This window comes from Oncorhynchus mykiss, chromosome 16 (assembly GCF_057628025.1).
Source record: "Oncorhynchus mykiss isolate SJ-2025 chromosome 16, ASM5762802v1, whole genome shotgun sequence".
Lineage (NCBI taxonomy): Eukaryota > Metazoa > Chordata > Actinopteri > Salmoniformes > Salmonidae > Oncorhynchus > Oncorhynchus mykiss.
The window spans coordinates 20,472,067-20,487,610 of record NC_143037.1 but is presented as its reverse complement, the minus strand read 5'-3'; the positions used below and the strand labels follow the sequence as shown (position 1 = coordinate 20,487,610).

Genomic DNA, 15,544 nt, shown 5'->3' with positions numbered 1-15,544 from the left:
GTGGTTAACAAATGCTGAAGTGGAAATGTTTTAATGGCTGTAACTGACAACCCCCACCCCAAAAACTATTAAAGACACTTTCAATATATCATATTTTATTGAGATAGTATATTAAGCCATGTTTGAACATTGGGATTCAGAGTAAGACATCACACTTGATTTCCAGATTATTGAGGTAAAATTAAAAGAACATGATTATAATATAAGATATTTGCACCAGAGGTTGGTGGGAGGAGCTACAGGAGGACAGGCTCATTGTAGTGAGCTGTTACAATGAACCTGGCCTCAAAGCTCCAGCCATCTCTGATTTGCGCTTTATAATTTACAAAAACATTTAAAAACAAGAATTGAGGATCTTATTATCCCAGTAAGAATAAACACGTTTTCTGTAGATGAGCAAATGCAGTGTATTTACAATGACTTTTCTAGCCTGTATTGTATTCAATTATTTATATATAGACTAGATTACTGATAGGGGGTGCTGTGTTAAACTACCCTGCCTCAATCTTGCCACTCCCCTACCATTGTAAAACATATTTTGGAAGCTATAGAAATGCATTTATTAATGTCTACATTTGTTTTTTCCATGTGTATTCTTTACAGACACTATAATGCATGCTATTATGTTATCTAAACAATATATACAGTAGCACTGTATACAGTATACAGTAGCAGTCAAAAGTTTGGACACCTACTCATTCCAGGGTTTTCCTTTATTTTTACTATTTTCTACATTGAAGAATAATAGTGAAGACATCAGAACTATGAAATAACATATATGGAATCACAAGGTAACCAGAAAAGTGTTAAACAAATCAAAATGCACTACCGTTCAAAAGTTTGGAGACACTTCGAAATGTCCTTGTTTTTTAAAGGAAATTTTAAAAATTCTAGGCAGAGTTGCAAAGTAAAAGCCATATCTCAGACTGGCCAATAAAAATAAAAGATTACGATGGCCAAAAGAACACAGACACTGGATAGAGGAACTCTGCCTAGAAGGCCAACATCCCGGAGTCGCCTCTTCACTGTTGACGTTGAGACTGGTGTTTTGCGAGTAACATTTAGTGAAGCTGCCCGTTGTGGATTTGTGAGAGGCGTCTATTTCTCAAGGTAGACACACTAAGGAGTGGCTTTGTAAGAAACATTTCAAGGTCCTGGAGTGGCCTAGCCAGTCTCCAGATCTCAACCCCATAGAAAATCTTTGGAGGGACTTGAAAGTCCGTGTTGCCCAGCAACAGCCCCAAAACATCACTGCTCTAGAGGAGATCCGCATGGAGGAATGGGCCAAAATACCAGCAACAGTGTGTGAAAACCTTGTGAAGACTTACAGAAAACGTTTGACCTCTGTCATTGCCAACAAAGGGTATATAACAAAGTATTGAGATAAACACTTGTTATTGACCAAATACTTATTTTCCACCATAATTTGCAAATAAATTCATTAAAAATCCTACAATGTGATTTTCTGGATTTTTCTTTTTCATTTTGTCTGTCATAGTTGAAGTGTACCTATGATGAAAATTACAGGCCTCTCTCATCTTTTTAAGTGGGAGAACTTGCACTATTGGTGGCTGACTAAATACTTTTTCCATTAAAAATCTGCCATTTCCAGCTACAATAGTCAACAACATACAACATTAACTACACTGTATTTCTGATCAATTTGATGATATTTTAATGGACAAAAAAATAGCTTTTCTTTCAAGAACAAGGACATTTCTAAGTGACTCCAAACCTTTGAACGGTAGTGTATATTTTATATTTGAGATTCTTCAAAATAGCTACCCTTTGCCTTAATGACAGCTTTGCACACTCTTGGCATTCTCTCAACCAGCGTCATAAGGTAGTCTGGAATGCATTTCAATGAACAGGTGTACCTTGTTAAAAGTTAATTTGTGGAATTTCTTTCCTTCTTAATGTGTTTGAGCCAATCAGTTATCATGTGACAAGGTAAGGGTGGTATAGAGAAGACATCCCTTTCTGGTAAATGGCCAAGTCCATATTATGGCAAGAGCAGCAGTCAATGCGGAACATCTCAAGAACTTTGGACATTTCTTCAAGTGCAGTCGCAAAAACCATCAAGCGCTATGATGAAACTGGCTCTCATGAGGACCGCCACAGGAAAGGAAGACTCAAGAGTTACCTCTGCTGCAGAGGATAAATTCATTATAGCCTCAGAAATTGCAGCCCAAATAAACACTTCGCAGAGTTTAAGTAACAGAGACATGTCAACTTCAACTGTTCAGAGGAGACTGTGTGAATCAGGCCTTCATGGTCTTATTGCTGCAAAGAAACCACTACTAAAGGACATCAAAAAGAAGAAGAGACTTGCTTGGGGCAAGACACACGAGCAATGGACATTAGACCCGTGGAAATCTGATCTGATGATTCCAAATTTGAGATTTTTGGTTCCAACCGCCGTGTCTTGATTAGACGCAGAGTAGGTGAACGGATGATCCCTGCATCAGATCAAATTTTATTTTTCACATACACGTGTTTAGCAGGTGTTATTGCGGGTGTAAGTGAAATGCTTGTGTTTCTAGTTCCAACAGTGCTGTAATATCTAACAAGTAATATCTAACAATACACACAAACTAAAGTATAGGAATGGAACTAAGAATATATCAATATCTGGACGAGCAATGTCAGAGCGGCATAGACTAAGATACAGTAGAATAGAATAGAATACAGTATATACAGTTGAAGTCGGAAGTTTACATACACCATAGCCAAATACATTTAAACTCAGTTTTTCACAATTCCTGACATTTAATCCTAGTAAAGATTCCCTGTTTTAGGTCAGTTAGGATCACCACTTTATTTTAAGAATGTGAAATGGCAGAATAATATTAGAGAGAATTATTTATTTCAGCACATTCCCAGTGCGTCAGAAGTTTACATACACTCAATTAGTAATTGGTAGCATTGCCTTTAAATTGTTTAACTTGGGTCAAACGTTTCGGGTAGCCTTCCACAAGCTTCCTACAATAAATTGGTGTGAATTATGGCTCATTCCTCCTGTCAGAGCTGGTGTAACTGAGTCAGGTTTGTAGGCCTCCTTGCTCACACGTGCTTTTTCAGTTCTGCCCACACATTTTCGATAGGCTTGAGGTCAGGGCTTTGTGATGGCCACTCCAATACCTTGACTTTGTCGTCCTTAAGCCATTTTGCAACAACTTTGGAAGTATGCTTGAGGTCATTGTCCATTTGGAAGACTCATTTGTGACCAGGCTTCAACTTCCTGACTGATGTCTTGAGGTGTTGCTTCAATATATTCACATAATTCTCCTTCCTCATGGTGCCATCTATTTTGTGAAGTGCTCCAGTCCCTTCTGCAGCAAAACACCTCCACAACACGATGCTGCCACCCCTGTGCTTCATGGTTGGGGTGGTGTTCTTCGGCTTGCAAGCCTCCCCCTTTTTCCTCCAAACATAACGATGGTCATTATGGCAAACAGTTCTATTTTTGTTTCATCAGACCACAAAACATTTCTCCAAAAAGTACGATCTTTGTCCCCATGTGCAGTTGCAAACCATAGTCTGGCTTTTTAATGGTGGTTTTGAAGCAGTGGCTTCTTCCTTGCTAAGAGGCCTTTCAGGTTATGTCAATATAGGACTTGTTTTACTGTGGATATAGATACTTTTGTACCTGCTTCCTCCAGCATCTTCCTCCAGCATCTTCACAATCTTCCTCCAGCATACTTTTGCTGTTGTTCTGGGATTGATTTGCATATTTTCGCACCAAAGTACGTTTATCTCTAGGAGACAGAATGCGTCTCCTTCCTGAGAGGTATGATGGTTGTGTGGTCCCATGGTGTTTATACTTGCGTACTATTGTTTGTACAGATGAACGTGGTACCTTCAGGCATTTGGAAATTGCTCCCAAGGATGAACCAGACTTGTGGAGGTCCACAATTATTTTTCTTAGGTATAGTTTCTTTGGATTTTCTCTTGATGTTAAGCAAAGAAGCACTGAGTTTGAATGTAGTCCTTGAAATACATCCACATGTACACCTCCAATTGACTAAAATTATGTCAATTAGCCTATCAGAAGCTTCTAAAGCCACATAATTTTCTGGAATTTTCCAAGCTGTTTAAAGGCACAGTCAATTTAGTGTATGTAAACTTTTGACCCACTGGAATTGTGTTGCAGTGAATTATAAGTGAATTAATCTGTCTGTAAACATTTGTTGGAAAAATATCTTCAGTCATGCACAAAGTAGATATCTTAAATGACTTGCCAAAACTATAGTTTGTTAACAAGAAATTTGGGGAGTGGTTGAAAAACGAGTTCTAATAACTCCAACCTAAGTGTATGTAAACTTTCGACTTCAACTGTACATATGAGATGAGAAATGCAAAATATGTAAACATTATTAAAGTGGCCAGAGAGGGACACAGTTCAGAGGATTCATGACAGGAACCTGAAAATACTAAGGTAACACTTTACCTAGAACCTACAGGTAGACTGTATGTCTTAATGCATTGAGACTTTTCACAGGAATGTAGTATATGAACCAGGATATAGAATGAGACTGGTAGCTGCAAGAAGCCTAGGGGTTAGAGCATTGGGCCAGTCACTGAAAGGTTGCTGGATTGAATCCCTGAGCTGACAAGGTAAATATTTGTCGTTCTGAACAAATCAAATAAAATAACGTTCACATACACATGGTTAGCAGATATTAATGCGAGAGTAGCAAAATGCTTGTGCATCTAGTTCTGACAGTGCAGTAATATCTAACAAGTAATCTAACAAATTCAGAACGACTACCTTATACACACAATGTAAGGGGATGGAATAAGAATAGGTACTGTATATATAAATATATGGATGCGCGATGGAGGTGCGGCATAGGCAAGATGCAATAGATGGTTTAAAATACAGTATATAGATATGAGATGAGTCATGTAGGATATGTAAACATTATTAAAGTGGCATTATTTAAAGTGAGTAGTGGTACCTTTATTAAATCAATTTCTTAAAGTGGCCAGTGATTTGAGTATGTATGTTGGCAGTCTGATGGCCTTGAGATAGAAGCTGTTTTTCAGTCTCTCGGTCCCAGCTTTGATGCACCTGTACTGACCTCGCCTTCTGGATGATGATAGCGGGGTGAACAGGCAGTGGCTCGGGTGGTTGTTGTCCTTGATGATCTTTTGGCCTTCCTGTGACATCGGGTGGTGTAGGTGTCCTGGAGGGCAGGTAGTTTGCCCCCGGTCATGCGTTGTACAGACCGCACCACCCTTTGGAGAGCCCTGCGGTTGTGGGCAGAGAAGTTGCCGAACCTGGCAGTGTTACAGCCCGAAAGGATGCTCTCGATTGTGCATCTGTAAAAGTTTGTGAGGGTTTTAGGAGACAAGCCAAATATCTTCAGCCTCCTGAGGTTGATGTATCTTCTTCACCACCATGTCTGTGTGGGTGGACCATTTCAGTTTGCCTGTGATGTGTACGCCGAGAAACTTAAAACTTTCCACTTTCTCCACTACTGTCCTGTCGATGTGGATAGTGGGGTGCTCCCTCTGCTGTTTCCTGAAGTCCACAATCATCTCCTTTGTTTTGTTTTGTTGACATTGAGTGAGAGGTTATTTCCCTGACACCACACTCCGAGGGCCCTCACCTCCTTCCTGTAGGTTGTCTCGTCATTGTTGGTAATCAAGCCTACAACTGTAATGTCTTTTGCAAACTTAATGATTGAGTTGGAGGCGTGCATGGCCACGCAGTCATGGGGGAACAGGGAGTACAGGAGAGAGAGAACGCACCCTTGTGGTGCCCCAGTGTTGAGGATCAGCGGGGTGGAGATGTTGTTTCCTACCTACCTTCACCACCTGCGGGGTGGCCCATTAGAAAGTTCAGGCTTAATGATGAGTTTAGAGGGTACTATGGTGTTGAATGCTGAGCTGTAGTCAATGAACAGCATTCTTACATAGGTATTCCTCTTCTCCAGATGGGATAGGGCAGTGTGCAGTGTGATGGTGATTGCATCATCTGTGGACCTATTGGGGGTAAGCAAATTGGAGTGGGTCTAGGGTATCAGGTAGGGTGGAGGTGATATGACCCTTGACTAGTCTCTCAAAGCACTTCATGATGACAGAAGTGAGTGCTACAGGGTAATAGTCATTTAGTTCAGTTACCTTAGCTTTCTTGGGAACAGGAACAATGGTAGCCATTTTGAAGCATGTGGGGACAGCAGACAGGGATAGGGATTGATTGAATATGTCCATAAACACACCAGCCAGCTGGTCTGCGCATGACCTCAGGATGCGGCTAGGGATGTCGTCTGGGCCGGCAGCCTTGCGAGGTTTAACAAGTTTAAATGTTTTACTCACGTCGGCCACAGAGAAGGAGAGCCCACAGTCTTTGGTAGCGCGCAAAGAAGTTGTTTCATTTGTCTGGGAGCAAGACACTGGTGTACTGGTGTTTTTCTTTTTGTAATCTGTGATTGTCTGTAGACCCTGCCACATTCGTCTCGTGTTTGAGCCATTGAATTGCGACTCTACTTTGTCTCTGTACTGACGCTTTGCTTGTTTGATTGCCTTGCCGAGGCGCCAGTGTGGTTCCCACCGTGAAACATGGATGAGGAGGTGGGATGGTGTGGGGGTGCTTTGCTGGTGACACTGTCTGTGATTTATTTAGAATTCAAGGCACACTTAACCAACATGGCTACCACAGCATTCTGCAGCGATACGCCATCCCATCTGGTTTGCGCTTAGTGGGACTATCATTTGTTTTTTAACAGGACAATGACCCAACACACCTCCAGGCTGTGTAAGGGCTATTTGACCAAGAAGGAGAGTGATAGAGTGCTGCATCAGATGACCTGGCCTCCACAATCCCCCGACCTCAACCCAATTGAGATGGTTTGGGATGAGTTGGACCGCAGAGTGAAGGAAAAGCGGCCAACAAGTGCTCAGCATATGTGAGAACTCCTTCAAGACTGTTGGAAAAGCATTCCAGGTGAAGCTGGTTGAGATAATGGCAAGAGTGTGCAAAGCTGTCATCAAGGCAAAGGGTGGCTACTTTGAGGAATCTCCAATAAAAAATATATTTTGATTTTTTAAACATTTTTTGGTTGCTACATGATTCTATATGTGTTATTACATAGTTTTGATGTCTTCGCTATTATTCTACAATGTAGAAAATAGTCAAAATAAAGAAAAACCCTCGAATGAGTAAGTGTATCAAAACGTTTGATTGGTAATATATATGTATATATACACACTGCTCAAAAAAATAAAGGGAAAACTTAAACAACACAATGTAACTCCAAGTCAATCACACTTCTGTGAAATCAAACTGTCCACTTAGGAAGCAACACTGATTGACAATAAATTTCACATGCTGTTGTGCAAATGGAATAGACAACAGGTGGAAATTATAGGCAATTAGCAAGACACCCCCAATAAAGGAGTGGTTCTGCAGGTGGTGACCACAGACCACTTCTCAGTTCCTATTCTTCCTGGCTGATGTTTTGGTCACTTTTGAATGCTGGCGGTGCTTTCACTCTAGTGGTAGCATGAGACGGAGTCTACAACCCACACAAGTGGCTCAGGTAATGCAGCTCATCCAGAATGGAACATCAATGCGAGCTGTGGCAAGACGGTTTGCTGTGTCTGTCAGCGTAGTGTCCAGAGCATGGAGGCGCTACCAGGAGACAGGCCAGTACATCAGGAGACGTGGAGGAGGCGTAGGAAGGCAACAACCCAGCAGCAGGACCGCTACCTCCGCCTTTGTGCAAGGAGGAGCAGGAGGAGCACTGCCAGAGCCCTGCAAAATGACCTCCAGCAGGCCACAAATGTGCATGTGTCTGCTCAAACGGTCAGAAATAGACTCCATGAGGCTGGTATGAGGGCCCGACATCCACAGGTGGGGGTTGTGCTTACAGCCCAACACCGTGCAGGACGTTTGGCATTTGCCAGAGAACACCAAGATTGGCAAATTCGCCACTGGTGCCCTGTGCTCTTCACAGATGAAAGCAGGTTCACACTGAGCACATGTGACAGACGTGACAGAGAACGTGGAGAACGTTCTGCTGCCTGCAACATCCTCCAGCATGACCGGTTTGGTGGTGGGTCAGTCATGGTGTGGGGTGGCATTTCTTTGGGGGGCCGCACAGCCCTCCATGTGCTCGCCAGAGGTAGCCTGACTGCCATTAGGTACCGAGATGAGATCCTCAGACCCCTTGTGAGACCATATGCTGGTGCTGTTGGCCCTGGGTTCCTCCTAATGCAAGACAATGCTAGACCTCATGTGGCTGGAGTGTGTCAGCAGTTCCTGCAAGAGGAAGGCATTGATGCTATGGACTGGCCCGCCCGTTCCCCAGACCTGAATCCAATTGAGCACATCTGGGACATCATGTCTCGCTCCATCCACCAACGTCACGTTGCACCACAGACTGTCCAGGAGTTGGCGGATGCTTTAGTCCAGGTCTGGGAGGAGATCCCTCAGGAGACCATCCGCAACCTCATCAGGAGCATGCCCAGGCGTTGTAGGGAGGTCATACAGGCACGTGGAGGCCACACACACTACTGAGCCTCATTTTGACTTGTTTTAAGGACATTACATCAAAGTTGGATCAGCCTGTAGTGTGGTTTTCCACTTTAATTTTGAGTGTGACTCCAAATCCAGACCTCCATGGGTTGATACATTTGATTTCCATTGATCATTTTTGTGTGATTTTGTTGTCAGCACATTCAACTATGTAAAGAAAAAAGTATTTAATAAGAATATTTCATTCATTCAGATCTAGGATGTGTTATTTTAGTGTTCCCTTTATTTTTTTGAGCAGTGTATATATACATATATATTTAGATGTTACTGTCCCCACTACAACAAAAGATAACATTTATCCTTGAAACATTAAATTGAAATACTGTAGAATTCCATTAATTCCTATGGAGGACTGCTCTTATTAGGGAGTGGCAATATGGCCACCAATGGTGGCTTCAAAGCCTCTCAATGACCAATACGTGGCATCAGCAATCCAGGGTTTATATACATCATTGATTGAATTAGAGAAGTGTCTTGACCAGGGGTTTCCCAAACTCGGTCCCATCATGAAGCTTTGATTATTTGAATCAGCTGCGTAGTGCTGGGGCACAAAAAGTGCTGTGAGGGTGGGATCATTTGGCCATTTGATTTAGAATTTTAGGACCCCTTTAGGGTCCTATCTTTTTTTATGTATTTGTTAAAATATTGAATTTGGTCTTTACTACGACAGCCCATAGAAACTCATCAAATAACACATTCATAAATGGATAAAAAGACAGTCAAAAAATATATCATAAGGAATAGGGTTTTGAAGTGTCTGTCCTATATCTAGGAGATATAAGAAAGCTTAGGAAATATATATATATATATACTGAACAAAAATATAAACACAACATGCAACAATTTCAATGATTTTACTGAGTAAGGAAATGAGTCTTTTGAAATATATTCATTAGGCCCTAATCTATTGATTTCACATGACTGGGCAGGGGCACAGCCATGGGTGGGCCTGGGAAGGCATAAGCCCACCAGCTAGGGAGCCAGGCCCACCCACTGGGGAGCCAGGCCCAGCTAATCAGAATGAGTTTTTCCTAACAAGATAGAAATTCTCCTCTTCATCAACTGTCTGGGTGGCTGGTCACAGACAATCCCACAGGTCAAGAAGCCAGATGTGGAGGTCCTGAGCTGGCGTGGTTACACGTGGTCTGCGCTTGTAACGCCGGTTGGACATGCTGCCAAATTCTCTAAAATGACATTGGAGGCAGCTTATGGTAGAGAAATGAACATTAAATTCTCTAGCAACAGCTCTGGTGGACATTCCTACAGCCAGCATGCCAATAGCATGCTCCCTCAAAACTTGAGGCATCTGTGGCAAAACAATTGTGTTGTGTGACAAAACAGCACATGTTAGAGTGGCCTTTTATTGTCCCAAGCATGATCATGATGATCCCAAGCATGATCATGCTGTTTAATCAGCTTCTTGATATGCCACACCTGTCAGGTAGGTGGATTATCTTGGCAAATGAGAAATGCTCACTAGCAGGGATGTAAACAAATTTGTGCACAAATTTTGAGATAAATAAGCTTTTTGTGTGTATGGAAAATTTCTGGGATCCTTTATTTCAGCTCATGAAACATCGGATCAACACTTTATATGTTGCATTTATATTTTTGTTCATTATATATAATATATGTTGTTTTTTTTTACACATATTTAACCCCTTAATTTTGTTGGCACAAAACTACCTCCATATTTTCATTCATTTGTATGGGTTACCTTTAGACAATGTTTTCGTCACCGATTTTCGGGATGTCTCCTGGTCTGACTAACAGCGCTGTAGCTCTGCCAATTTCCACCGCAGATGTGGAAGGGAGACATGGGCGGATCTGGTGGATTGAGACGCAGCCCATACAAAAAACATATCTCTAGCTTAAACTGACTGGATGGGGATTTTGTATTATGTTGCTTAGATTGACGCACCGGTGCGTCAATAGACTCTAGGGGTAACTTCCTGACAATTCCCAGTGTCTGATAGGGTGCAGTAGTCACTGCTGCTGTTCACGTTGCTGTACCAGGCACTCTCCCGCTCCAGAGATGTGGTGCTGTGCAGCCAACACCCCGAGTCTGCTTCGATGGTGCTCTCTGGCTCACTCAGAGACACACTCTTCAGTGGGCCTCTGGGTGCCGGGAGTGGTGACCTCAGAGATACAGCATAAGCAATGCCCAGGAAAAGCGCATCAGACGCTGGGTTAGACAGGTTGTCGCTGGGGCCCTCCTGGATCATGTGATGGGGCACCAGTGAGGAGTGGTCATCATCCCGGACCGGTATGGTCTCAGTCAGGGTGTCGATTTGCAAGGTTTCCTCTGTCTTGAATAAGTCTGCCCCAGAGCCTGGGGTCACAACCCAGCTCTACAACCACAATCACCACAGAGTGTGTTAGTGTAATGTTCACGTCTCGTTGAGAAGTATTAAATGCATCAAGGGTGACATAAGTCTTTCTTACCCTGAAGTCCCCCTCGCAGTCAGCGTAAAGGGACTGGAAGTATGGTGCTGGAGTTGGGATGAAGGTGGATTTATTCAACCTGCAATATATGAGACGTATCCACACCCCATGAATTACATGATAAAAGACATGCATCTGTTCTTCCACCCACTGTAGATGTCACCAAAGGTAAGGTAATCCAAACATACCTTACAATTGGAATATAGCACAGAATTAGCAGTACTGGAACCAGCACACATAAGATGGCAGTAAATGTGTTTGTTGGAAATTCTCCGACTAAGGGGACAAAGAACATTGTAACAGCATTAGCCTGTAGAAACACAGCACAGGCAAGGAGTGGGCTCAAATTGTTCTAGTAAAGTGCCTAATGTCTTGACGGAACCATACCTTTTTGTGTGGGATCAGTCCTCCAACGAACCTCCGTTGCCCATTCACTCCACTGGCCTTGATACTGTTGTTGGTTGGGGATGGACCTCACGTTTACAATGTACTCTGTGTCTGGCTCAAAATTTTCATTGTTCACTGAGATGTTAGTTGAGTGGCAAACTTCGACAACCTGTGGGGGAAAATACGAGGAAATAGATCAATTTATTCTCCGGCTTTATTTTAGAAACATCTTTAGCCGTATTTGAGTGTCTTACTTTGTCTTGGTGGCCACTTCTGTAGAAGCAGAGTTGATACTTCAGGTTGTCAGACAGAAGATTGCCAAATTGTAGATATTTCTCATAGCCACTCATCCAGGTAACACGGTGTTGACTTGACATCCGGTTGACGGTGAGATTGAATGGTGCATTGGGTTTGACTGGGGAGAGAAAGACACTTATGTCAAAGATTTGGGATGGAATTAAAGTGTCCACAAAAAGAAAAGCTTCCCACAGCCGGTCTGCTCAATGGGCAGCATTAAGCGGTCGTCTACGGCAGCAGGTTGACGAGGGCGGCATTTTCGGAGCTAAACTGACACAAGACTCACCTCCAACAACAACATTTAAAATCTCACAAAATTCTGCCCAAAAACAATGACAATTTCTCTCAACCAGTGGCATATGTGTTTTTTAGGTGAGCGCTGATGCCGCCCTGTGACAAGCAGTGTCCATTCCCAGCGCGCCTATCCAGGGTGCTGTTGGAGAGAAGCATCGCTGCGCCGCTCCACCAACGTTACGCAAAAAAATAATCTCACATAAATTATGTAGCAGATATAGGATATGGTTGAAAGAGTATGTAGACTTTTCTTTAGCTCACAGGCTGGAGATAAAATGTATGACAATGTAATAAGATGGACACTTTTTTACATCGTGCAGGTTTCTCTGATCAAATAGCCTAACCTAAATGACGATAAATCAAATAAAAAATGTGCTGTCATGTTAACAAACAACATCTCCTAAAAACAGGACAGGTCAAAGTAAAATGGACAATATGTCATGGACAATCACAACTGTTGTCCAGGAGTTTCACCCCATTGTCATGATCGGTGGTTTCAAGTTTGTATCCGTATCCAACTTTTATTCAGAACCACAAAATTAACCTGATGTCAACGCCCTGGAAAATATGTAATTGAAACATATGAAAAATACCTTTTCACTTTTCATTCAAGACCTAAATTGACCCTAACTTCAACGTCTGGAAAATACGTCTTTATGACATCTTTTCAACTTAATTTTGCCTACTGGGACTATTCTAGTTTTGGGGGGCAGCATTTTTTGGTCTAGCCTAGGGTGGCAGAATTGCAAGGACTGGCCGGTTATGCTTTACTTCACAGTGCCCTTATTACTGTGTACTGATTCCTGTAATTACAGTGTACCAAGTATTGTCATTATTCATTATTACGCTGTAGTTACAATACTTGTTATACTGTAATTACTTGAGTTAGTTGCACAGTAATAATGACACTGTCAAGTAAAGTGTTACCTAGCTTCCCGAACCAACAACTTCAACAAGTAGCTATGCTTGTCAATTGAAGTTTGCATATGGGTAGGCATATCACAAAGTCATGTTTTGTATTGTAATTCCGTAATAAGCACTTACTATGCTTTACTGGCATGTATTCCTTATCCAGCAAGGTGGCGCTTACATGTCCATTGCTTCTGTTGTGATAGAGAGTGATCTTAAATCTTGAAGTGTCAAAAAAAAAATCGGACTCCTCATCAGGATCTGGATCAACGTCAGGATCTGGATGGGAAGTGTCCAATGAACAGGAGTAATAGCCATCGGTTGTCTTCAGCTTCCCACTGTGTAATGAGTGGAAGTGAACAGGAAACAAATAAAGCGGGAAACAATATGAAGTCATAACATATCATTTACACACAGTGTGTGTAAATGATGGCACACAGTGTGTGCCTCAGTGTGTACTGTGTATACTATACAGTGGTTCTTAACCTGGGGTACATGGCCTATCCACAGGGGGTACTTGGGAAGAATAATAAGAACATAGCCCACTGCTAAAATGCACATGAGGGGTTACTTAGTCGGTACTCCAGGCAGAGCAAATGTGGTAGGGGGGTAGACTAGGGGTACATTAACCAAAAAAGGTTGAGAACCACTATACTAATACATTTAAATGAATGTACTCAAGTTTTAGCAATACGAAATAGTGGGGGTCTCACCCATCAAATACCGTCCCGAAAGAGAGGTCCTCAATGCGCAGCCAGTAAGAGGACTGGTCTGTATGAGCAACCTCTGGCAGGATGCTCAGGGAACAGTTAATGGTGAACAGGTAATCACTTACACAGTCAAGGCTATATTCATGACCTGGAAGAGTCCACATGAAATACAACTGTATAAGCACTGAAATCACACAATGGTGCTTTACACCAGGGTTTCCCAAACTCGGTCATGGGGCCCCCCCTGGGTGCACGTTTAGTTTTGAAAGCTTAATGATGAGTTGGTTATTTGAATAAGATGTGTAGTGCTAGGGCAAAAAAAAAAAAAACGTGCACCAAGGGGGGGGGGGGCCTCAGGACTGAGTTTGGAAAACCCTGCTACACTAACCACAATATCCTTATCTCGCACACCACAGAGAAATACACATTTCACATACAAATTCAAAAACAATATGTAAAATATATAAATGACATGTTTTGATGCACTGTAGGATTAAACAGAGGTGTGACCAAATTAATACGCTTCCTTACCAAGAAATACAAAATGTATTTAGCAAAGAATGAATTACATGTGTGTTACATCACATTTATTTCACACAGAATCTGTAATGGCTTGCAAACCATTACAGACTACACACAGACACCCTCAACTTACAATAGTCATCAGTCAATATTACATTTATTTGATAATATGGTAATATTTTGTTTCTCATATTTAAAGTTGATAATTTATTCTCCAAATTGTTTAACTGTAAACCCATGCCATTTGTTGTTATATATATATTTTTTAAAAGATTTACTCTTGTTCTTGATCAGTGGAACTAAACCTGACACATGTGATGGTGATAAGTGAGTTAATTAACACAAAGCTTACAAAAAAGAGGCGAGTTCAGCAGGACACATTTTGGAATGTTCAGATAGAAATAGGTTACGTAGAACAAACATGCATCTCTGACATGTAGAACAAAGGAATCATGTCTGCTCTATTCATGGCATTTCTGTCTGCAACATTCGACAACGTTTAGCAACTGAACGTGGCCCAGGTGTGTGCCAGGTTTTTCAAAAGGGTATGTCTTGTAGGCTTCTGCTAATGTGGTGTTATACAAGCAGTAGAACTGTTTATCAAGTTAGATAAATGTTCATTGTAAATGAGGTGTTTACCTGTTGTGGTATGATTCCCATTCAGGCAGACGATACTGTAAGACAGGACAATGGTGAGGAGCAGCCACATACTTCTGTATTCCCTGGGACACGGCTGTTGTTAACATCGATCAGGTATGGCATTACGTTGCTCTACTTTGACCTGACCTGGTCTTGTACAAAAAGGAGCTTGACTGAGGTCTCTATGACAAAACAACTTGATGCCTGAAACTGAAAGTGGGAGGAGGATCCAGATTGTGACTTTATTCGGATAGCTATCACCCGCCGCTGTCGTATGAGGTGGAGGATGTGTTTTTTTTTTTTTATAAGAGCAGTTTGTGGGGGACTTGAAGAGTTGATTAAGTGGGTGGTGTGCTTTGTAACCGTCATTCAACTTTAAATAGATTCAACACTAACATACAGTGTAAAATGTGTAGAGCAAAGAGCTATTGAGTTGTCAGATGATTGACAGTTGCCTGCTTTAATTAAGAGTTTATCATCCACTTTGTTTAAATAATATCTATATTTAATTGAATAAAACAAATTCTGTTGACCTTTGACATTTAGTTTGGTTATAATGGTAATTAACTGTGTGATCTTTTTTGTAGGCAAGCCTGACATTCCTCTATTCTTGGTGGGAATTACATAAACAATAATAACATTGATCATACTGTCTGTACAGTATACACTTACATTCAGTCTCTTACCAATAAACAAACTTCTGTAACTATCCATAGTAATTGCAGTGAGGGGAGTGTTCCTGTTCGAATGACTGTGATCTGTATCTTTAATCTATTCTTGTCACCACAGTATCTTC

At 41.7% G+C, this 15,544-nt stretch overlaps 1 protein-coding gene across 1 annotated transcript; it reads right to left on the bottom strand.

Annotated features, from left to right (window-relative positions):
- Nucleotides 1-9,384: 9,384 nt before the first annotated feature.
- On the bottom strand, nt 9,385-14,929 carry LOC110492884 (interleukin-21 receptor). The gene is made up of 8 exons (XM_021567356.3): nt 14,749-14,929; nt 13,591-13,735; nt 13,013-13,215; nt 11,632-11,792; nt 11,378-11,546; nt 11,179-11,266; nt 10,991-11,069; nt 9,385-10,896 (listed from the first exon to the last, which is right to left on the bottom strand). The coding sequence occupies exons 1-8, from the start codon at nt 14,816-14,818 to the stop codon at nt 10,474-10,476; spliced, it is 1,338 nt and encodes a 445-aa protein (XP_021423031.2). The 5' UTR covers nt 14,819-14,929; the 3' UTR covers nt 9,385-10,473.
- Nucleotides 14,930-15,544: the final 615 nt, after the last annotated feature.

Coding starts and splice junctions, on each gene's coding strand:
- LOC110492884 (XM_021567356.3), bottom strand. CDS start 14,818: ATGTGGCTGCTCCTCACCATTGTCCTGTCTTACAGTATCGTCTGCCTG. Junction 13,736..14,748: donor TGGGAATCATACCACAACAG/GTAAACACCTCA, acceptor GGACTCTTCCAG/GTCATGAATATAGCCTTGAC. Junction 11,547..11,631: donor GAAGTGGCCACCAAGACAAA/GTAAGACACTCA, acceptor TTTCCCCCACAG/GTTGTCGAAGTTTGCCACTC.